The 24,062-nt window shown below is 36.4% G+C and overlaps 1 protein-coding gene across 1 annotated transcript; it reads left to right on the plus strand.

Annotated features, from left to right (window-relative positions):
* The first annotated feature begins 397 nt into the window (after positions 1–397).
* On the plus strand, positions 398–24,062 carry ark2ca (arkadia (RNF111) C-terminal like ring finger ubiquitin ligase 2Ca). Its single transcript, XM_061733719.1, has 8 exons — positions 398–518; positions 13,541–13,847; positions 15,713–15,838; positions 15,922–16,048; positions 17,118–17,222; positions 18,076–18,171; positions 18,290–18,390; positions 23,112–24,062. The coding sequence occupies exons 1-8, from the start codon at positions 458–460 to the stop codon at positions 23,227–23,229; spliced, it is 1,041 nt and encodes a 346-aa protein (XP_061589703.1). The 5' UTR covers positions 398–457; the 3' UTR covers positions 23,230–24,062.

Here is a 24,062-nt window from a genome sequence, read left to right on the forward strand (position 1 = left end):
TATACATATACATATACATATACATATACATATACATATACATATATACATATATATATATACACATATATACATATATACATATACATATGTATATATGTGTGTATATATATATATATATATATATATATATATATATATATATATATATATAGTATCTATTAAAAGAATAAGTACTTATATATATATACATATAGCATATACAGGACTGTCTCAGAAAAAGAAGTACTTTATAATCTGGAAGTGTGGGCGGTCCAAAATACAAAGGTCCCGCCCCCCGGCTGACGCTATTGGTGGATGTGGGAGCGTCATATTCAGCGGCGGCCGCTGATTGGTGGATGTGGGAGTCTGTCAAGTTCAGGGGCGGCCGCTGATTGGTGGATCGGCCCGCCGTGTGCAGCGTGGATGGACGACCATCTGTCTCGGCGGCTCCGCTCACAACAAAGAAGGACCCAGGATGGTGTTAGTGCACGTCGGATATCTGGTTCTCCCGGTCTTCGGCTCAGTTAGAAACAGAGGTATGATTATATTTACGTCCTTCTACCTTTTACCTTTTATCCTCTGTTGTTAATGTATCTTTTAAAACGTCTCCAGAGGACGTGAGCAGCCCTCACACCTGCTAGCTGAGAGCAGCGCTAACAACAGCGTCACATCAAAACTAGTGACTACAGACCCTTAAAACCCATTTAATACCTAATCTTTGAGATGTTTGCAGTAAAACAAGAAAGAAGAAAAAAAAAAGACTGCAGCTCTCAAAGCTTTTTGTCCCGTCCGTGTTTACAACCATTATCAGTAATATTTATGGCGTTGCTAGAATAATACCACCACTGTAATGCTATTTAACCCTTAATACACATATATACAACCATATCTGGGCTTTACTTCCCTTCTGAAAGCCTTGACAGGAACTGTTTTTTCTCCTTTGTGTGTTTTAGGTCTGTAAAATGTCCTGTTTCAATTAAAACCTTCCCCACTTCAAGACCTTAATTAATTTAAGTTGGTTATCAGTATTACAAAGGGGTGTAGGGTTTTCACCTAAACCTTAAAATAACAATATAAATAAAAAAATCCTGAGATTATGCTGCAGTAGTACTAAGGTGAGAAGCTTAAATAGACATAGAGATAACAATAACAAGACCCTGATCTTCAGCAGGATACCTGTGTTGATTATGTAATAATAATAATAATAATACTAATAATAATAATAGTTTTTTATTGGTATAGATGTCTTTATTGAGGGCATTAAAAAAAAGAAATAAGATTTACAATAACAATATAATTATCAATATTATCCCCCCTTTTTTTACTTTTCATAACATTAATTAAACCAAAATAAATAAATAATAATAATAATAAAAAATATATAATAAAATAATAGTTATTTGACGACTACATGCAGTAGCACCAATGATTTCATTGTGCTTTTATTTGTGTTCTTTTTTCCTGTTCCATAGTATCGAGGCTGGCTCCACATTCCGCATTTCTCAGACCTTTGTCCCCCTCCATTGTGTAGCTAACGATCATCTGCTGCTGTCTGCCGTAGCCTCTGCCTGTTCTCTGCATCTAGCTGTATTGTGAACCCCTTCTTCCTCATTTCCTCTTTTCATCCGAAGACGACATTGGCATTAAAAACTGAGTTCCCACTCATACACGTATCCTTCTGTGTAACAGACTAAAGAATAACACTTTCTGTAGAAAAACCGTTTGTCTTTATTTAAACTGTTATGTTGCTCTTTAGTGAATAACCCATTGTAGCGTTATACTTTATGCAGATTGTCATTGTGATTCTCCCATTCAGTGTGGATAGACTACATTCTGCTGTAAATTTCTGTAAAGTGGATACATTTTGATCCTCCTCGGATTCGATTACAGCCAGGCTTAATCGAACTTTTTAACCGTCTCCATCATTTGCAAAGGTGCATTTGTACCCAGCTTTTGCAAAGTTTTTCCTTTTACTTCCATTTATCTATTGACACTCACCAATTAGCCAATTCCAGTAGCTCTGAAATCACAGTTTATGTGATGTCATCTTTTTGAAATTTGATGGTCCACTGCACCTGCTAGAGTGGTGTCCAAACAGCTGGCCTTCCTGCCAGCTGAATCGATTGCAAAACAAATTGGCCAGACACAGTCTCAACTCATCTAGCCATTTTTTTAAATAACCCACTGTCATGCACAGCCCTCTTTCAAGTCTTTCCTCCAACACCTCCAGAATGCTATCCATTTTACAGGGATGTGTATATCCTGCACTGCTGTAGAAATCCTTTTAGAATCAAAATGTCTTTTTATTCTTTGGTTGTGGTTTTTCTACCTTATGTTCTTGTATTAGAACCTAATGCATGGTCATTTTATACTTTTTGTTTTTCACATTGAACAGCAGATTCCAATGTTATCTTTGTGTAGAGATGTCCCTGCTGTACTGAAATGTGCTGTAAGCATACACATCTACTCATTGGATGCTGCTTCTGTTCTGTTAACCCTATGGAGAGCATGGTCAGGCCTTGCCTTTGGTCTTTATTTGCATGGTATTATTATGGTTATGTAGATTTTTTTTTTACTCTTATTATTACTACTATCACACAGTGCCACATATACTAATATTTTCCAATAAAGACTGTAGTTCTCTCCCTAACCTTCAGTGTGCTTTTTGCTGATTTCCATGTGATCCCTCCCTCCTCCCTCCACACTGTGCTGTCACTGAGACGGTCCCCTCACTCTATATGTGTTCTCATTTTTCAGCTGTCTTTGACAGAGTCTCCTCAAGTATCTGCTCTGCTTAGTTTGGAGTACGGGAAACCAAATCTATCGATCAAAACAAAAAGTACCACATTGAATTTTCCTCCTATATGCTGACATTTTCCTTAATCCATTCACTATAGAACGAAGCACAACCTTCCTTCACATCCACTCATTGGTGTTCATTGATGTTACCATAGGAAATTAAAGTGTAAGCCAAAAAGTGGCTGTAGTCTTTTTGTTTTTTTTAATTACGGTACATGTAGATATGATCGTTAAGGTGCTATGAAAAACAGTCAAGATATTTATGGAAAACAACCATATCTTTCACTAATCTCACCAATAAATTTATAAATTTGTAACCATAGACAACTCTAGTATATTAAATAGTTATATGAGCAATGTTTAAAATAAATCATCTGAAGATGTCTCATGATCCTGCCCAGTAGGGATGGGCGGTATGGACTAAAACATTTATCACGATCATTTCTGGCATTTATCCCGATAACAATAAAAAAATACCAATACAAAAACGTCATCAACGGGAATCTTTCTTTCTTTCTTTCTTTCTTTCTTTCTTTCTTTCTTTCTTTCTTTCTTTCTTTCTTTCTTTCTTTCTTTCTTTCTTTCTTTCTTTCTTTCTTTCTTTCTTTCTTTCTTTCTTTCTTTCTTTCTTTCTTTCTTTCTTTCTTTCTTTCTTTCTTTCTTTCTTTCTTTCAGGCTCATATATTTCTTTCTTTCTTTCTTTTAGGCTTATCTTCTTTCTTTCTTTCTTGCTCATTTCTTTCTTTCCTTCCTTCCTTCCTTCCTGCACACGTACGTTGTGGGTCGATTTAACGCAGAACCATAAATCAGACTTTACACAAAAACGTCATCAACGGGAATTTATCGTTTTTACCGCGAGATGACAAATTCTTATCGTGGGGAATTGTTTTTTGACGGTTTATCGTGAACGGTAAAATATCACCCATTCCTACTGCCCAGTATTCTTTCAAATATCTAAACCTGGGGCTCTTTGAAGTCTGTCTCCAAAGCTTTTGAGATGTATAAACAAAGGCCAATGTCTTTTGTAGTCTTTCTTTTAAGAAACATGTAATCAAAAGAATTGGAGGTCTGGTTTCTTATTGGTGCACCAAAGATTTCTTTCAGAAATCAGCCATAGCAGCAGCTCAGTTAAGGAACCTTCATTTTCATATATAAAACCATGACTTCATAGCAATGGGTAAATAAAACCAGCAGCACCATTTTAATACCAACTGAGCTAATGAAATGTGAAATTGTGCCAGTGCTGAAAAGCCGCGGAGGAGCAATTCAAGCTTAAAGCAACAATGGGATGTTTTCTTTCCTATGATATAATATCTGTTTCATCGTAATTATAGGAATTAGGGCTGGGCGATTTTGGACAAAAATAAAATTGCGATTTCTTTCTCTGAAAACCCGATTTTCGATTTCGATTTCAATTTTTTTGGTAAAACTACAAAAGACAATGGAATAAATTGTTTCAAATATTTTATCTTTATTTTTAAAGAAAAATAGCAAACAAATTTCCCTATTGGGAATGAAGTGCAATTGAAAGATACTGTAAATCCTCCTTGAGTTTAGTAAAGTGACAACATTTACAATTTTCTTGACCAAACAAAGATGACTAGACGCATGCAGCCAGCTGCAAAAAAGGAAAATTGATTTTCCGATTTTCCTTTTTTTAACATCGTCTTGACTAATAAATCCGATTTAGATTTAAAATCGATTAATCGCACAGCCCTAATAGGAATATTTAATTATTTATCAGAAGTGTAGTCTAGTTCCTGGGATCTACAATCCATTTTATCAACATAAACCACCCAATGTAACTTTGGACTCATGTCCATGTTGTCTCATGACAACTGTATCTTGTTTCAGAACCACTAGCATGTTGGTGGAGCTACGTCACAGTGCTAGAGTGGGCATCATGGCAGAGGCAAACTCAAGAAAGTAATGATGAAAGAGTAAACGAGAGTGATCAAGCGGGAGACCAAATGACCGTAAATCTCAGCCAGTGTCCTTCGTGCCAATAAGGCCGTCTTCTCCAATCCAGGTCCTCCAGGGTCACACAACAAATCTATTTCAGATGAATCGGTCACAACCAGACTTGTGCAGACCTGGAGGACAAGCGGACGGTGTATGCACTAGAGCTGGGTATCGATTCGAATGTCAAGAATCGATTCGATTCCGATTCTTAAGATTCAGAATCGATTATCACCATTTGATCCGATTCGATTCGATATTGATTTGGGTTAGTGTTTCCTGGATTATATGACTGTAAAATAACTATTGAAATAATAATTTCACAATAATTATTGTGAAATAACTAAGAAATAAATAACTCAAATAGGCATTTCAATATCCATTTAAAGTGCAAAAAAAGAAAGAAATTGCAACAGCTCAAGCAGTAAACGAGTTATTTTAGCTTGTCTGATTTATTCTGTCACCACACACAGCTGGACATGAAGCACCGGCATTTTTCAGGTATTTCATGACAAACCGTGTCCGGTAATAGAGAAACCAAACAAGCTATAGTAAATATAGATGATATGAACTTCATTGAACTAATATAACATTTAGAAATTTAAGCTGAAATGTCCAGCATTTTCTCTAAAGAAAAGTTCATTTAGTTCAGGAGTTTTGAAAACTACTGGGACTACTGGGATTAAAGTTCACCAGGCAAAAATAAAAAAAATGTATTAATTTTTTTTTTTTTTTTTAAATCGATCTTTAGACATACAAATCGATTTTTAGGAATTAATATGAGAATCGATTTAGAATCAGAAAATCGATTTTTTCAACACAGGCCTAGTGTGGACCAGGGAATGTGATAGTCAGTGGCCCACAAGGACTTGGACTGGAGATCACCGCTATGTGGGGTCCTCTGAGCTTAAAATGTCAAACGTTCCTGTTCGCTGCTTTGACGAAATAAGAATTAAGTTTACTCATTTCTATTGTTTTCTCCTTTACTTGAATGCTTAAGATAGAATCCAACTTCACGTCCATATTTTACTTATATGTATTTATCTGTTATCTCTTGTGAAAAAAAATATAGGTAACAAATCCTGATAATTGAACTATGAATCAAATTCATGAGACAATTTCATTATGAGGTTGCTATTGTAAAGGCAGTGATAATGTCATAAAAATGCAGTAATAATTTTTTCGGTGTTTTACAGCTAAAGTAAAGGCCAAATGTATATTTGCATCCATCAGTTACAGGCTCTATATTGAATATTTTACATGTGCTTCAGTACTTAAAAATGAAAATGTTATTACCTTAACAAAATACATGTTTCCAGGAGGTTTTTAATCCTGCCAGCACGCCCAAACATATGAAGGGCAACCTGAAGAATTTATGACCACCTTTAGGATGAATCTACTTTTACTGACAGTTCGATTGTGCTTTGTCTCTGAACAAGCAGATCTTGCACTCCTTCTTGACTCTGTGAAGGAGGAAGTTAAATTGTGTGTCAAACAGCTATTTCAGCACCAGCAGGAGGAGAGTAGCCAAAGAGAAATTCACTATCCATCCAGGGTTAGAAACTGATTCCATTAAAAATAAATGGCTTTGGATATCGGCTTTGTTCAGGAGTCGTTTCATACTGCGCAAGTTCACTAAATGTCATACTTTATATTTAAACTCACCAACAAATGCTGACAATAATTAAGGTTCTGCTAAAGTTCATCCAATCATTTTCTTGATGTTAAATATTGAATATTGCATGCATGCAAAGGTTTAAGTAAGCATCTTATAACTACAATAGTCAGCATTTGAAGTGGATCAAAAACACACGTTGCGCCAGAATGTTGAATTATGTTCATTAATGTCTTATGACCACTTTGATTAAATGTTTTGATCCACTTCATATGGTGACAAGTATATGCACATTTTAAACAAATGTCACAATTCCCATTCTGTGACTAACATCGGCATCTGTATAAAACAAACAAACAAAACAGTAAGGATTTGGGACAAATTATATTTTGGTTGAGATTCAAGTCATATTGATAGCAAATTAATATCAAACTGTTTCTGGGTGAAAATCTATATGTAAGGATTACATGAGAGGATCAGCAACACTTTCTTGTCTCTCGGAAATCTGTACTTAGCATGACAACTTAAAAAAATAAATAAGAAAATGGCTCTGCTCTGTCAAACATTAACACAATCAAGTTAAGTGCATTTTTATACATTAAACATATTGATGGTACTTTTTAAGGGAGAATATTTCTTGTTGGTGAATCTCCAATAGGTTGTTTAATGACAGATCTCAAAAATATTCCTGATTTTGTAATGTCAAAAATGGTTAATGCATCCATTAGTAGTTGCATATTTGGAACTTGGCATACAGTTACTAAATCCATTTATATTTCTACATAAAGTTTTTGGGTTAGGGTTATATATTTTTGTGTTACCAGTTACTTAATTGAATGAAAGTAATTACTTTCTGGAAATGCTGAAAAGTGGGACAAATAGTCCCCAGAAGCAGCGCAGCCTCTGGTGCAACATCAATACCAAATATTAGGATTCAAATTCTAGGCATGTACTCAGAAATGGGAGAGTATTGATGTTTTGATTTTCCTGCTGTCCAGGTTTAAACATTTGAGCTATACATCTGTTTAAATATATCAGAAATATGTGTGTATGTATATGTTATTTACGTTCCAACAGAAGGAGAGCCTGAGATGCGGTCATGTGTGCTCATCACATTTCTCCAGCAACTGCGGCAACAGATTTTTAAATAACTCCTTAACCCTGCTGCACCGGTACTGTCACACTAGCACTCATGCAACATCACTGGATAGTGTGGAAGTATGTGATGTTTAGTGGAAGTTGCTGTTCACTAGGGATGAGCGGTATGGACTAAGAAATGTATCACGATAATTTCTGGCATTTATCCCGATAACGATAAAAATGACGATTAAAAAAAAATACCAATTCAACTCCATCTTTGTAACTATAAATCTATCACCACATTCAGTCTTTGGAGCCAAATCACTGCTCTAAAAGATAATAAATGCTACTAAACATCATCAATTAAATTGAATTGATAAAAACCAATTAAATGAGTTACACCTGTACTGCAAAACTGGAATGACTCAGATCCGCCATGTTTGTTACACAAACACGTATCAATGGGAATCTTTCTTTCTTTCTTTCTTTCTTTCTTTCTTTCTTTCTTTCTTTCTTTCTTTCTTTCTTTCTTTCTTTCTTTCTTTCTTTCTTTCTTTCTTTCTTTCTTTCTTTCTTTCTTTCTTTCTTTCTTTCTTTCTTTCTTTCTTTCATGCTCATTTCTTCTTTCTTTCTTTCTTTCATGCTCATTTCTTTCTTTCTTTCTTTCTTTCTTTCTTTCATGCTCCTTTCTTTCTTTCTTTCTTTCTTTCTTTCTTTCTTTCTTTCTTTCATGCTCATTTCTTTCTTTCTTTCTTTCAGGCTCATTTCTTCTTTCTTTCTTTCATGCTCCTTTCTTTCTTTCTTTCAGGCTCATTTCTTTCTTCTTTCTTTCTTTCAGGCTCATTTCTTTCTTTCTTTCATGCTCATTTCTTTCTTTCTTTCTTTCAGCCTCATTTCTTTCTTCTTTCTTTCTTTCTTTCTTTCATGCTCATTTCTTTCTTTCTTTCTTTCTGGCTCATTTCTTTCTTTCTTTCTTTCTTTCTTTTTTTCTTTTGGCTCATATCCTTCCTTCCTTCCTTCCTTCACGTACATTGTGCGTCGATTTAACCACAGAACCATAAATCAGATTTACACAAAAACGTCATCAAGGGGAATTTATCGTTTTTACCGCGAGATGACAAATTCTTACCGTGGGGAATTTTTTTGACGGTATATCGTGAACGGTAAAATATCACCCATTCTAGTGTACGCAGGTTTTCAGTTCAGCTTCCAGCTGTACGGCATAGCTGCTGTCCGTGTTGTCTGGAGGGGGAGGGTGGGGGGGGTTGTGTCACATTGATGGATTGAAGACCGTTGGACAGGCGGAGGACTAGATTAGGTTAGAGAGAGGTGATTTGTGAAGCTGGAGGAGGAGAAGGAGGAGAAGGAGGAGAAGGAGGAGAAGGAGGAGAAGGAGGCTGCAGCCGCAGGTGGGCGGGGCTTACAGGCTGTCACTCACATGAGGCATCCATGCCGCAGCCACACCATGGGGGAGGGGCCAGCCGTGTGTGTGTGTGTGTGTGTGTGTGTGTGTGTGTGTGTGTGTGTGTGTGTGTGTGTGTGTGTGTGTGTGTGTGTGTGTGTGTGTGTGTGTGTGTGTGTGTGTGTGTGTGTGTGTGTGTGTGTGTGTGTGTGTGTGTGTGTGTGTGTGTGTGTGTGTGTGTGTGTGTCTGTCTGTGTCTGCAAGTCAAAGCGGTGATGTCCAATTAACATCAAGGCAGTTAGTGCCGGCAGCTCTGCAGTACGTTAAATATTAATGTCAGCAGTTCATACAGGGTAAGAACCCAGACACTGATAAATCTATATTTACAATAAGCTTCACCCACAGAACAGTCTGAGTAGGTCAGCAGACTTTAAACAAAACATGGTGTACAGTAGCCGTTAACCAAACCAAACCACCAGTTTCTGCTCCAGTTCCTCGACGTGGCTTAATGTTATTTTCAGTTTGCTCGTGCCTCTGGAGGTTCACAGGCTTCTCATGTCCCAAGGTTACATGCAGCTGTCACCGTCAATGAAAGGATCAGCCTACATTTGTGGAAAATATGCCCCATTGCTTTGCTTATCTGTTTGGTCAATAAAACGTGACCCCCCCAGCAGCTGTTTAGCACAGATGCACAAAAAGACTAACAAAATAAATAAACCACAGGGCTGCCAAAATCCTGTGCAACTATAAGGATGTTTTTTTGAAATCTTAAAATTATGCCTGATTGAATCACAGCTTGTTTTTAGTACAGGTAAATAAACACAACTGTGGTAAATCGTTAGCTTCCTAGGTTTTGGTTGGTGGATTGTCCCTGTTTCCATGGAGAAATCTCTGAAACTGCCTCATTGCAAAGATCCAGACGCCCCTGCTTCCTTGCGTGTCGGTCTCATGCAAGAAATATAATTTAATACAAAGTCACAGCATAAACTGAGAAAATAAAAGTCACTATTTCAGAAATAGTCAGCTCATTCATAATGGCGGAGGCCTGAATGGATAGAAATCAATAGATTTTATAGTAATGTAACTAAAATGGGATGTAAACTGCAGAACAAATGGAAAAAAATTACAGGTAAAAACCAGAAATAATGGCTCAAATCCATCTTGATGAGCAGCAAAACTACTACAAAATTGCCACGCGCAAGCATGAGATGATGCAAAACATCTTCAAGACTTCAATAACTGCAACACAAACTGTATTTCAAGCTATTGTGTTTTTAGTTCATGTTTTGTTGCTCTGTAGGAAGTGTAGAGGAGCTTTTCCTTTCATCAATTTCAAGTGTTATACTTAACTTTGGGGTTTATAAGTGTATTAATTGTTTTGATCTTTTAATAATAATAATAATAATAATAATAATAATAATAATACATCTTTATTACTGACTCAGAAGGTCCATACACATCCAACATACACAAACACACAACCATTACATACTTAAAAAAAAAAAAAAAACATTTAATCACTGTACAGAAAAAAGGTGCAAGTTATGCCAGTGCTTTCGAAGCCTGGATGTTTCATTTTCATTTTTTTTAATTTAATTATTTATTCAAACAGGTTAAAACAAAAACAAAAAAATAATCAGAATACATAAAATGTATATACCGAAAAAACAAAAAAATGTGAAACGATAGCCTATCATAGGGCTGGTTAAGGCCATAATGATGCTATTTTCTGTCATATCCAGTCGACACATAAAATTAAACATTAGCTTTCGTAAACACATGTTGGTACATTAGAGCAGTGGTTCTCAAATGGGGGTACGCGTACCCCTGGGGGTACGTGAAGGCACTACAGGGGGTACGTGAGATTTTAAAATATACATATATTTAAAAAGTAGCATCCAATGTAAAAATCCTTTAAAAATAAATATTTCATAAATAATTGAGGAAAATATAAGTCTAAATTCATAAAATTAATTTTATCTTCAGGAGTAAGCTATTCAACTTATTATCCTAAAACCGCGGAGTATCCCCCACACCAGGATGGTTCCACCTAACCTGTCAATCACCTGGCTTCACCTGTCAATCACTTGGACCAACGATGGAGTCGTGGTTGAAGCATAGCAGCAATATTTTTATGTTTAATAAATCAGTTACTGATGGCACAGTGCTCTGTTTTAGGTCTTTTTTTTTTACAACCAAAAGTGCTTTGCGCTGGTTAGGGGGTACTTGGCTGAAAAAATATTTCACAGGAGGTACATCACTGAAAAAAGCTTGAGGACCACTGCATTAGAGGACACAAATAACTGGCTGGCACTGTGCCACCTAGGAACGGAGCACAAACCTCATGGCATCATTATATGCCACTCTAAGCTTCTGCATACTTTTCACTCTGTAAGAAGACCAGAGATGAGCTGTATAAAATGGGGTGATATAACCTCAAAAAAATAGAAATTAACCTCAAAGCTTTTGTCTTGTAGTCAAAGTAATGTGCAGGTTGGAATAGTTAAAGTGATCATGGCATCACTTTTCTTCTCCAGAAATGACACAGTGTTGAGATATTACTCATCAACAGTCTATATGGGGACTCTTTTTACTTGAGCTCTGCAAATTATCTACCATCTTAGGGCTGGGCGCTTTTGGACAAAAATAAAATCCCAATTTTTTTCTCTGAAAACCCGATTTTTGATTTCGATTTTTTTGGTAAAACTACAAAAGACAATGGAATAAATTGTTTCAAATATTTTATCTTTATTTTTAAAGAAAAATAGCAAACAAATTTCCCTATTGGGAATGAAGTGCAATTGAAGGATACTGTAAATCCTCCTTGAGTTTAGTAAAGTGACAACATTTACAATTTTCTTGACCAAACAAAGATGACTAGACGAGATCTGTCTGTAATGCAGCCAGCTGCAAAAAAGGAAAATCGATTTTCCGATTTTCCTTTTTTAACATCGATTTTGATTAATAAATCCGATTTAGATTTAAAATCGATTAATCACACAGCCTTGAATCCCTTCAAATTCAAAACACATCACACATATTTATTGATAGGCAAATGCTTCCTCTTGCTCACGTTAGGCATGCACTGTCAGTCCATATCTATGTTTTACAGATTAATACTGCCTGAATAGGCTTGAAATTGTGCCACGGCCACAACAAATCATGCACTGATGCGCACAATCCATCCTGCAGACCCTGCTGGTCCAGAAAACCTGAGAGCTATAACGGGAAGTTCAAGTAGCAACTACTCGCCTCCACCTAACGTTGCCTACAGCCCTTATTTCTCTGTGCTGTGAGTGATTTGTATTGATTGTTTTGAGCGAGTCAACACTGGGGGTGGTGATTCAGCAGCGATGCCACACAATCCCATGTCTTCTCCACCTCTGAAGTCAATGGTGGGGGGAGGGTAGAAATGGAGGCACATCATGTTGTACACTAGTGCCTGGCGAGCCGGACTGTTATCAAATGACCGGGGGTTGAATTGGTTTGATATTGGATATTGGATATTCGAGATTCAAAGACATCCATTTAACTTGTGATACATACCACTGATTTTGGTCATATAGCTTGTGATGTGTTCATGGTCATCTAGAATATATATCACAAAACAGTAATTATTAAAAAATCATATATAAAAAAATCATATTATGGGCTGATTTAATGTGGTTTAATGAATTCAACACCCATAAAACTTGTGATACATAACACCGATTGTTTTCAAACCACTTGTGATGTGTTCATATGGGTGTTGAATTCATTAAATTAAATATCATTAAATATCACAAGAGAGTAATTATTATAAAATCATATTATGGGCTGATTTAATGAGGTTTAATGATGATTTAATGAGGTTTAATGAATTCAACACCAAATGAATTCAACACCCATAAAACTTGTGATACATAACACCAATTGTTTATTATGGGTGTTGAATTCATTAAACCTCATTAAATCATCATTAAACCTCATTAAATCAGCCCATAATATGATTTTATAATAATTACTCTCTTGTGATATATAGTCTAGATGACCATGAACACATCACAAGCAATATGACCAAAATCAGTGGTATGTATCACAAGTTTTATGGGTGTTGAATTCATTAAACCACATTAAATCAGCCCATATATATGATTTTTAAATCAGCCCATATATATGATTTTTAAATCAGCCCATATATATGATTTTTAAATCAGCCCATATATATGATTTTTTAATAATTACTGTTTTGTGATATATAGTCTAGATGGCCATGAACACATCACAAGTGGTTTGACCAAAATCAGTGGTATGTATCACAAGTTTTATGGGTGTTGAATTCCAATATCCAATATCAAACCAATTCAACTGCGGTTATCAAATGATGAGAGAGAAATCAACTGTTTATCATTCCTTCAGACAGCAGACATAATGTAAAGACCGAGTCTGTTATCAAGCAGTAGATAAAAGCTGCTGCTATGGCCTTTCTTGGAAACACACCGGGATTTGAGAGAGGATACATCTTTCCTGATGGCTGTTCTGTGGAAACAGGAGTTTGGATGGTGCTACACAGGGACCAAGGGGTCTGTGACGTCCATAGCTGTTCTGTCTGTCACATCTTGTCTGTCTCTCATTTTTGTGTGTTGTTTTTTTTTTGTGTCCATCAACACATAAAACACCCACGTACCAGCTCAGTTCTGATCCGGTGCCTTTATTCTCCGTAGGAGCACAGTTCAGCAGGCATCAGCACAGCCATGCTACCTCCTGCCGACACTTTCACCTGGGCGGCCCTCAGGCGCCCATCTCGGCTGAGTTCCCTCTCGGACCCGGCGGCCAGCCCCCACAGACGGGCCTGGCCGCCCACCTGCCCCCGGGCCCCGCACACCACCCGACCCTCACCGCACTGCCCGCACCCCCACAGTTTCAGGATGTGCCGGGGGCCTCATTCCTACCTCAGGCTTTACACCAGCAGTACCTCATCCAGCAGCAGCTGCTTGAAGCGCAGCACCGCAGGATCCTGCCGCACACCAGGTAGTAATGCCACCACATATGGAGTAAGATCACTTCCAAAAAGATGTGTCCATGTTATAACTATTCGTAATGATAAACATTTGTATGTAAATAAAAAAGTTGTACCCAAAATTATGCTGTCACACACATGAGTCTGATAAATTATAGGGTTAGGATTGTTTTTATGTGAGTATGAATCCAGGGGCGTCAATTGGGTATGGCAAGGTATGGCAGCCGCCACACCTTGGCTTCAAGGGAAAATGTACATGTTTGTTTTTTAAATACATTTATGGATTTACTCTGTGTCTATTTGTATTGATTATTCTATTACTTAATACATATAGAATAACTACAAATGCAAATCAGAACAACATGATCGATTTCACTGCAAAAACTCAAAATCTTAACAAGAATATCTGTCTTATTTCTAGTTAAAATGTGTAATTTTTAGTCAAAAAAAATCTCATTACATTTAAGACAAGACTCAAAAACAACCATTTTCACTTGTTTCAAGTAGATTTTCACTTAAAATAAGTGGAAAAAATCTGCCAGTGGAACAAGATTTTTTTGCTTGTAATGAGAAGATAAATCTTGTCCCACTGGCAGATTTTTCTACTTATTTCAAGTGAAAATTTACTTGAAACAGGTGAAAATTGTCAAATAGCAAGTTATTTTTCTGGTGATGACTCTTGTTTTAAGTGTAATGAGATTTTTTGACTAAAAATTAGACATTTTAACTAGAAATAAGACAAATATTCCTGGTAAGATTTTGAGTTTTTGCAGTGAGCGAGACTGCATTTGAAAAAGTTCCAATATTCTTGACCACACAGATAAGCTACATAGACTTCTGTGATGAGTATTTGCTGGACGTGTTGATTGATACTCTAGTTAAGTTCTGTGACTCGTAACCTTGCCATACCTTAGCTTCGACTGAATTGACGCCACTGTATGAATCTAAAAGCTGTGAGTGCAAAACCTTGTGAATACAACTCTAATTTCTACGACTACGAGTCTTCACTGTGAACACGAATTCAAGTTTATGGGTACGAGTCGAAAAACTGTTGAAATGACGTCACAGGCAGGTCACAGCGTAGACATAAGAAAAATAGAGACACATATTTTCTCATCAACAAAACATGTTATTTTATTGTTTGAAAAATGGCAAAAATAAGAACTTTATTGATCCCACATAGGAGTAATTCATGTTATATCTGCTATAGAGAACAAGGTAGTGCCGAAAAACAATATATATCCCCCCTCACAAAAATAAGAAAAATATAGAAAAATAGATCAACAAAACACATTTAAAATTTCTCAAATAACAAAATAACATATTTGAACCATTTTTCAGACAATAAAATAACATTTGAACCATTTTTCAGACAATAAAATAATTGAAAAAAATCTGAAAAATAGTTAAAATATGTTAGTTTTTGTTAGTTTTGTTGATGAGAAAATATGTGTCTCTATTTTTCTTATGTCTATGCTGTGACCTGCCTGTGACGTCATTTCAACAGTTTTTCGACTCGTGCCCATAGACATATATATGTATGTCTATGCTCGTACCCATAAACTTGAATTCGTGTTCACAGTGAAGACTCGTAGTCGTAGAAATTAGAGTTGTATTCACAAGACTTTGCACTCACAGCTTTTACATTCATACTCACATAAAAACAATCCTAACCATAATAATTTATCAGACTCATGTGTTTGACAGCATAATTTTGGATACAACTTTTTTATTTACATATAAATGTTTATCATTACGAATACGAATAGTTATAACATGGACCCATCTTTTTGGAAGTTATCTTACTCCATAACCACACACATGTGCTGATGGATACACGCAGGAATATAAAACCCAAACTTTTATCCACCTGCAGAAGAACCCAGGACCGTATTCCCCTGAACCACCATCGACTGCGTCCAGGCTATGAGTACTCACCTCCCCTCCACGCTCCCCAGCCAATGACACAACAGCCGCGGTACTTAGCCGAAGGCACGGACTGGTGAGTCTGTGTATGAGATGAGTGAATCTCTATATGTTTGACACACTGCTTGTCATAACTAAGACATAACCATCTTTCTGCAGGGATCTCAGTGTAGACACCGGCCTCCCCCATCAGTACCAGCTCCAGCAGCTCCCGCAGCACTATCAGCATTACCTGGCCTCCCCTCGGATGCACCACTTCCCCAGGAACAACTCATCCACACAAGTGGTAGCTATATTTATTATGTATTCACCTTTATTATCACAGTCATGTTTACTGTTGCATTATCTGTTAACACATAAATCAAATATATAACGGAGGTGCAAAACAACTAAAATCATGTACACCGCTAAATGTAAATTATTACCAGAAAACTTACACTACATGTTTACTTTCAGTTCAAACAATGAAGATAGTCGTAGAAAATTTAATTTTAAACATTTATTTGCCCGAACAACTTTAAAGCAGATGAGCATTTCAATTGTTGGAATTAAGTTATGGAATTCATTAAATTATTATTTAAAGGGCTGTATAAACATATTTCAGTTTAAAAATAAATTTAAAGAGAAAAAAGTAGCAATGTATAGATGAAATAGTCTAATAATAATTTATAATATATGCGTATGGAGACAGACAATCTATCTTTTATTTTCTTGTTTTTCTTGTGATATTAACTAAGTAATTGTGCAGACCATCTGTTATTATTGTTGTTTTGAGGGAGGGACAGGTATAATAAGATTTTCTTCTTCCTGCTCCTTTCTGGTTATGGAATATGCTTTTGATTGTGTTGTCATTTTACTTGTTTGTTTCTTTTGTTTGCATATTTCCATGATCGGAATAAATAAAAATTAAATGAAATGAAATGAAAATACAGTAAATTAACAAAGCAAAAAAAAACTAACTAACCTAAAACTACATTAAAAAAACTAAGCATAAAACCAACAAAAGGGACATTATTTAATGAAAAAGTTACAACAGGACAAAACAAACATTTTACAAACTGAAACCGTGGTTCATAAGACATGACAGACACATTGTATGTTGTAAAAACTCCACATTTTGTGAAATGTAGCTAAATTTGTCCCATCAGGGTTGCCCTAAAAAACTATTTGTGTCAACGTTTTGATGTCTGCTACGACAAAGTCGTTTGTAAATGAACGCCCTTCACTGTTTTATAAAGTTAAGCTTTCAGGATTCTCAAAAGCAGTTTCAGTTTCTAACAAAACACCAAACATGGAGAGGGAGTGACTACAGATTAAACCGTGCTGTGATCTGATGAAGAATTTTGTTTATCTAGGTTGTGCATGAAATCAGAAACTACCCGTACCCCCAGCTGCATCTGTTGGCCCTACAAAGCCTGAATCCTTCCAGGCACGCCACTGCTGTGCGAGAAAGTTATGAGGTAAATCTGGTTTAAAATGTGCTGGATATGCTCTATTTTAGTTTCTAGGGTTTTGTGCAAGGGCGTAGGTTTGCATAGGGACGGTAGGGACATAACACTACGGGCTTTTCAGGAGGCTCAAATTGTCCCCACCAACTTTTAAGCAACCTTATTTGCATTATATAATGAGTTCAGATATAAAGGTAATTTAGATTGTCTTCCCAAATGTTGTAAGGATAGAATTGACCCTACCATTATTAAGTGAATTATTTTAAAGCAATGTATTACTCTTGTGGTGAAGGACAATGTAGGCTAACATGTAGTTCCATATATAGGTTAAGTAGTAGTTAAGATATTATTAATAAGTTTGTATTTATTGTGTATGTTAATATAATTTAAGTTATGTTCAAATATTGCAATTTAAATTGCTAATAAAATCCTGGAATATTCTGGTTTTTCAAAATGTTTCTTTAGTAGTTTTTGAAAACAAAGGTTTGAATCGAACCGTGTATCAGGTGAACCAATACACATGAAAGTTAGTATAAATCAATACAGATTTATTTTACATTTAGCCTATCAATTAATTAGGTTCATATTTGTGACAAATGTAGCCCAATCTGTTTGGTCTTATTAATGTCCCGTCCCCAGCAAAAAGTGAACATGCAGGTTATGCTTTTATATCGTCCCTACCAATGTTGAGACCAAACCTACGCCCTTGGTTTTGTGGAATACTATAACTATCAATTGATTTAATTATAAATAATTTCCCAACCTCAGCAATGACGACTAACAACTCAATCCTTATTTAAAGCCCACGTAGCCTCTTTTTTTTTTAGTGCTCTGTCATCCTACTGAAGCTTGGCTGTTTGTGCAGGAGCTGTTGCAGCTGGAGGACCGACTGGGCAGCGTCAGCAGAGGAGCAGTGCAGACAACAATAGAGAGGTTCACCTTCCCACACAAATACAAGAAGGTACAACAGATAACGAAAAAAACACGGAAACACTGTTAACAAGAACAATTTCAGTTTAAAATAATCTATATTTCCACCTCTCCTTTGTGTCTGTGTGATCTCACCTGCATGCTAACAGAGAAAGCCTCTGCAGCTGAAGATTGGAGAGGGGGAGGAAACAGACGTGGATGAGAAGTGTACTATCTGTTTGTCAATGCTGGAGGATGAAGAGGATGTCAGGTAAGCCATGGCAAGCTAGAACCAATAAAGAAAGTCCTTGGAGAATCTGTCTTTTCTCTTTGTCACTCTGATTGAGATGAGAAGATCAATACCTCACTACTGCATGTGCTTTAAGCGTGTAGCTGCAGCCACCAGTTGGTGAGCTAAGCTTAGAGTCATGAATGGTGACAAATTCACTGATTAACACATTATATGTTAGATGAACAAGTGTAAAAATGATTTGCTTTCAGTGGACTGCATCTTTGCCCTGAGAAGTTGCTAGGCAACTAGTAGTACTACTGGATGTTTCTGGCCAGGAAGAAAAAGAACAAGGACCACTTTACCCTTGTTTATTCATACTCACTGGAAGGCTTTTGGCAATGCAAGGCTTACAGATCTATGACGGAGTATTAGGGCCAAACTAAGACAAAAAAAAGAGAATACGAGAATAAAGTCGTAAAATTACGAGAATAAAGTCGTAATATTATGAGAATAAAGTCGTAATATTTTGAGAATAAAGTCGTAATATTTTGAGAATAAAGTTGTAATATTACAAGAATATAGTCATAATATTACGAGAATAAAGTCGTAATATTTTGAGAATAAAGTCGTAATATTACGAGAATAAAGTCGTAATATTAAATATATTATAAATATATAAATATAACTTCACAAGATGGTCAATATTCAACATTTTAAGACACTCCTCCTGTTAGAGTTCTCATAAATTACCACTTTATTCTTGTAATATTACGACTTTATTCTCATAAATTACGACTTTATTCTCGTAATGTTAAGACTTTATTCTCGTAATTTTACGACTTTATTTTCGTAAATTCCAATTTTTTTTTTTTGTCTTAGTTTGGCTCTAATACTCCGTCGTACAGATCGTTGTAGAAAACCTCTTTAATGTGTTCTTTCCAACTGGGCGAATCTCGGGACTGAAAACTGAGTGTCTAAGTTACCAAGGATAAGGCTTGAGAGATGATCCACATTTAATTAAATTAAACAGTTGCATGCAAAAGAGTCAAAACATATATCAGGCATCTCCATGCAGAATGACCATGAAGCAAAGGAGCATACTGATATTAAAGCATAGAGGATGATACATTTTAGCAGACAAAACATTGGTGTTTCCACCGCTAATCTCTGTTTGGGCAGAGTTCCAGTCTGCACCTGTAGTCCACCAAAGCTATATTCTGCTGCTCTCTGCAGTTTGGGTTTCATCAAATATGGGAAACACTTTTTTCCAATCACACAGATTCGACCTGCGTCCTGTTTTTGGTCATTGCCACATGAAACTCCATACAGGTTGCAACGTCACAGTGAACGCACCTTAAACAACCTTAAAGAGATCGGTATCCATCTAAATCCGTCCGAAAGCGGAATAATGTATTTGGTCTTATGCCTTTTACAGGTTTTTTTTTTCATTTCTGCATAAAACATTAGAAGATTTATATAAATATTATGAAACCCTTCAGTGCTTCAGATCTGTCACTGACAAAAACACATGGAGAAAAAAGTTAAACTAGGGTTGGGCGATATATCGAGATTTTAATATATATCGATATATTTTCAAACGCGATATGGTACGAGACAATATCGTTTATATCGATTATTAAAAAAAATAAAATAAATTATGATTTTGATATAGCTTATTTTGTGACAAATTGACTTGAATGTTTTATTTGAGATTTGCACAAATGTTTTGTTTTGTTATTTGCACAACTGTCAACCTCAGTGGAAAAGTCTGCCTGTTACTGTCTACATTGTATTAATTGCACAGTGTATTTTAATTTAATTGTTATGCAGGAAAGGGATATTTGTTTTATTTTATTCAAGAAGCATTTTTATTCTATATATGCAGGCAGTTTATTTTTATTTCATTTGTTTTATACATTTTGATATTGTGCAGACCTCTGTTAATAAAGGAACCTGTGTGACATTTGGCACGAGGCTTTGTATTAAAACTGACTGTTTTTTTAAGGGTTTGCCTCAGAAAAAAACGAAGCTAACAGAGATGCTATGCTATAATGCTTTGGGGGAAACTCCAATTATGGCACAGAAAAAATATCGATATATATCGAGTATCGCCATTCAGCTAGAAAATATTGAGATATGGCTTTTGGTCCATATCGCCCAGCCCTAAGTTAAGCTAAATGATTCCAGTATCTTACCATCACGCCGTTGCAGCTTGGCTGGGTGTAAGTGCATTCCTACTCACAAATCCTCTTCACCACTGGGATTTCTGGCCTACCTTTAAGTGTTTGGATCAGGTCACCTCAACAGCCTTTCAGTGGGGGAACTAAGGTTGTCAGATTAATCCTCAGCCATAACATACGGTATGTTGAAGTGTCCTTGCGCAGGACACCAAAGCCCACATTGACCCGAATAATCTTCTCTGGGATATTGCTGCTCAAACAAAGTGCTCTGTAGAGTGTTTAAACAACAGAAGTACCATGTGAATTGTTTTGTAAATGAAAAACACATTGCAAAATGCACTAGGCACTACGTTGGTGCAGATCGTTTAACATTCCTATTAAATTACCCTTAATTATCTTTAAGCCATTCTTTGGTAGGACAAGGCCTTCACACTGCTGCATGACCCCCTTTCTTTTGAGATTCAAGTGAAGATGGCAAACATTTCTCTGATATAATTAGGAATTGATTCTTCCATCAGTGACATAAGAAGCTGTTCTGATCAAGACTAAAATTACATTGCAATCACGTTTTACATTTGAGGTACAGCCGTTATGCTGGAAAGCAGGGGAATTCTTTATATAATGCTTCTCGTCAAAAAGCTCTATTTTAGTCTCAGATAGAGGTTGTTTTTTTTAAAGACTGCAGTATTTTTTTTGTTACTGCAGGACTGCATGTACTAGATCCTTTTGCAATGCAGCAGATTATTAAAAACCCTGATCTTTGAGTGATGTTTCCTGGTGGGCCACTCTAACGGTGGTCTTTGATTATCTCAGTTTGTTTCTAATCTACCTGGCTCTTATATTACAAATTTGTTATGGAGGTTGTTTTTTTTTAACCTTTTCCAGCCTGATGAACATCAGCAGTTCCTCATTTAGGTCCTTTGTTTATACTATCATAAACGTTCACTAACATGTTTTAAAGACTGATTGTATTGAAAACACCCTGCTTTCATTTCAGCTTCAAATCATGTTGACGTTTGGGACTGATATCTAAAAACATTTTGATCAAGTTCATTCGAAAGTTTTTCCAGATTTGAAGTTTCTCTCTAAAGTGTGAATCTATGCCTTTAACTTTTGCGCACATGGGCTTGCATGTGCATTTCAAATCAAGTCAGGTAGAGAATGTCAGGAACTGCACCCTGGGATGAAGGAAAAGGGGTCGGTTAACTTAACAGCATATGGAGTTTCAGCTGCCCGAGAGGCGCGTGGGGCCGATGACTCAACAGAAGTCGTCTCCACATGCCTGAATGAACTAAATCACCTTCCTCTGGTTTCAAACATTCCTAACAAGCAGATAACTGCACACTCATGCACACCCATAAGATGAGTCTCTACAGAGGTGTCAAGTAACGAAGTACAAATACTTCGTTACCTTACTTAGTAGAAATTTTGGTTATCTATACTTCACTGGAGTAATTATTTTTCAGACGACTTTTTACTTTTACTCCTTACATTTTCACACAATTATCTGTACTTTTTACTCCTTACATTTTAAAAACAGCCTTGTTACTCTATTTCATTTCGGCCTTTAAAAAAAAACTATCCAGTTAAATTGCTCCATCCGGATAGAGTGAATTTGGTTGTGGTTGTTTCAGATGTTCTTGTCCAGTTTTGTTCTTACATCCGTTCCCTCAGATTCCTGCAACTAAACTTGGATGTACATTCCAATAAAGGTTAGGATAAATGATAACATGCCTCTGAAGTTTGACTTTTTGCACCATTACAATACTTATAGGCAACTAGTCATCATATATTCTGCTCTCTGAAACACATGTTAATGCTCAATAGTACACATTAGGGCTGTTCGATTTTGCCCAAAAATAAAATCTCGATTTTTTTCTCTCAAAATCCGATTACGATTACGATTATTTTGTGAATTGACAAAAGGCAAAGAAATTATTTCAAATATGCTGTTTTTTTATTGAACATTTGCCCCATTGGGCTTTAAGTGCAAACTTTGCTCTTATTAAACCAAAAATGAATGAATAAAGTGCAAAACTTTGTAAAATGTTACAACGCCCCCTCCTACACTAAAGAGCCTCTCCGATGGGGCACTTGTCGCAGGTATTGAGAGGTATTTCCATCAATCATTAATATGGTATCAATCATTAATATGTGTGCAGACAAGGTAAAAAAAATAAAATAAATAAAAAAAAAAAGTGAAAAATCGATTTTACGATTTTCACGTTTTAACATCGTTCTAATTACATAATCGCGATTTCGATTTAAAAAATAGATTAATCAAACAGCCCTAGTACACATATATGGTTCTTTAATATATTTGCATTATACTAAGATTCATTCATTTTCAATGGCTTTTGTCCTTAATGGCTTTTTTCCCCCTTACATTACTTTTACTTTTATACTTTAAGTAGTTTTGAAACCAGTACTTTTATACTTTTACTTGAGTAAAAAACTTGAGTTGATACTTCAACTTCTACAGGAGTATTTTTAAACTCTCGTATCTATACCTGAGTAATGAATGTGAATACTTTTGACACCTCTGGTCTCATAAGAATCCTCTGTCTCCCTGTCTTCCAGGAGATTGCCCTGCATGCACCTCTTCCACCAGGGTTGCGTGGACCAATGGCTGGCCACCAGCAGGAAGTGTCCAATCTGTCGGGTTGACATCGAAACACAGCTGCACCCTGACAGCTGATGAGATTCCACTCCTCGTGGTTCATGCACACTCGTGTGGTTCTTTTTTTTTTCTTTCTTTTCTTCTTCTTTAACCCAGTCACCCTCCTCCCTCTCCTCCCATGTTGGGTGCTTTGCCAAATGTCTCCAGACGCCATGTGACATCACAACCCTATCTGACTCACGCTTTACTGAGCCAAGCTGGGACTGCACGAGAGGCTGCAAAGGGCTCTCTTTATATTGAAGCACATCCCTCTGGAAGCAAAAGACACGCAAACACACACTCATGTACACAGGGTTTACTTGTAGCTTGCAGGTTGTATTTAGGATTTTGTTGCTGTTGTGGTGTCGTGGTGCTGTAGGAGGCCACGAGCTGTGTAGCATGTCTTCAAAGCCATGACTTAACGACCTGAGAGTAGAAAAAGCATAACAACACACTGAGCTAGCTACTTTTCTCTCTTTCCTCTGAACCTTTATATATAAATATATATATGTTATCAATCAAACTGAATATTCAGCCACACGTCAGACACTAAATGCTCCAATGTTTACCTAAAGATCATTTGTGGTCGTAGTGGATAGCGGTAACCAATATCTGGTGCGCTGTTGCCTTCTCGGGGCCGAGCACTAGCTGGATGAGTGTTTTGATCCTCTCATGGAGCGTTGACGTTTTGCAATACAGTTGTACCTTCGCCTTGGGTTGGTGGTGTGTGCGATGGTGTCGTGTAAGTGGGTCTCGTTCTCTCTCTCTCGCTCTCACTGCTGTCAAAATCAAATGCAGCGATTGAGTTGTTTTTTATGGAGGATTTTTTGTGCCAAAATTAAATAAATAAATACATCATTAATTAATTAAAA

This window comes from Cololabis saira, chromosome 11, assembly GCF_033807715.1.
Source record: "Cololabis saira isolate AMF1-May2022 chromosome 11, fColSai1.1, whole genome shotgun sequence".
NCBI classification, from domain to species: domain Eukaryota; kingdom Metazoa; phylum Chordata; class Actinopteri; order Beloniformes; family Belonidae; genus Cololabis; species Cololabis saira.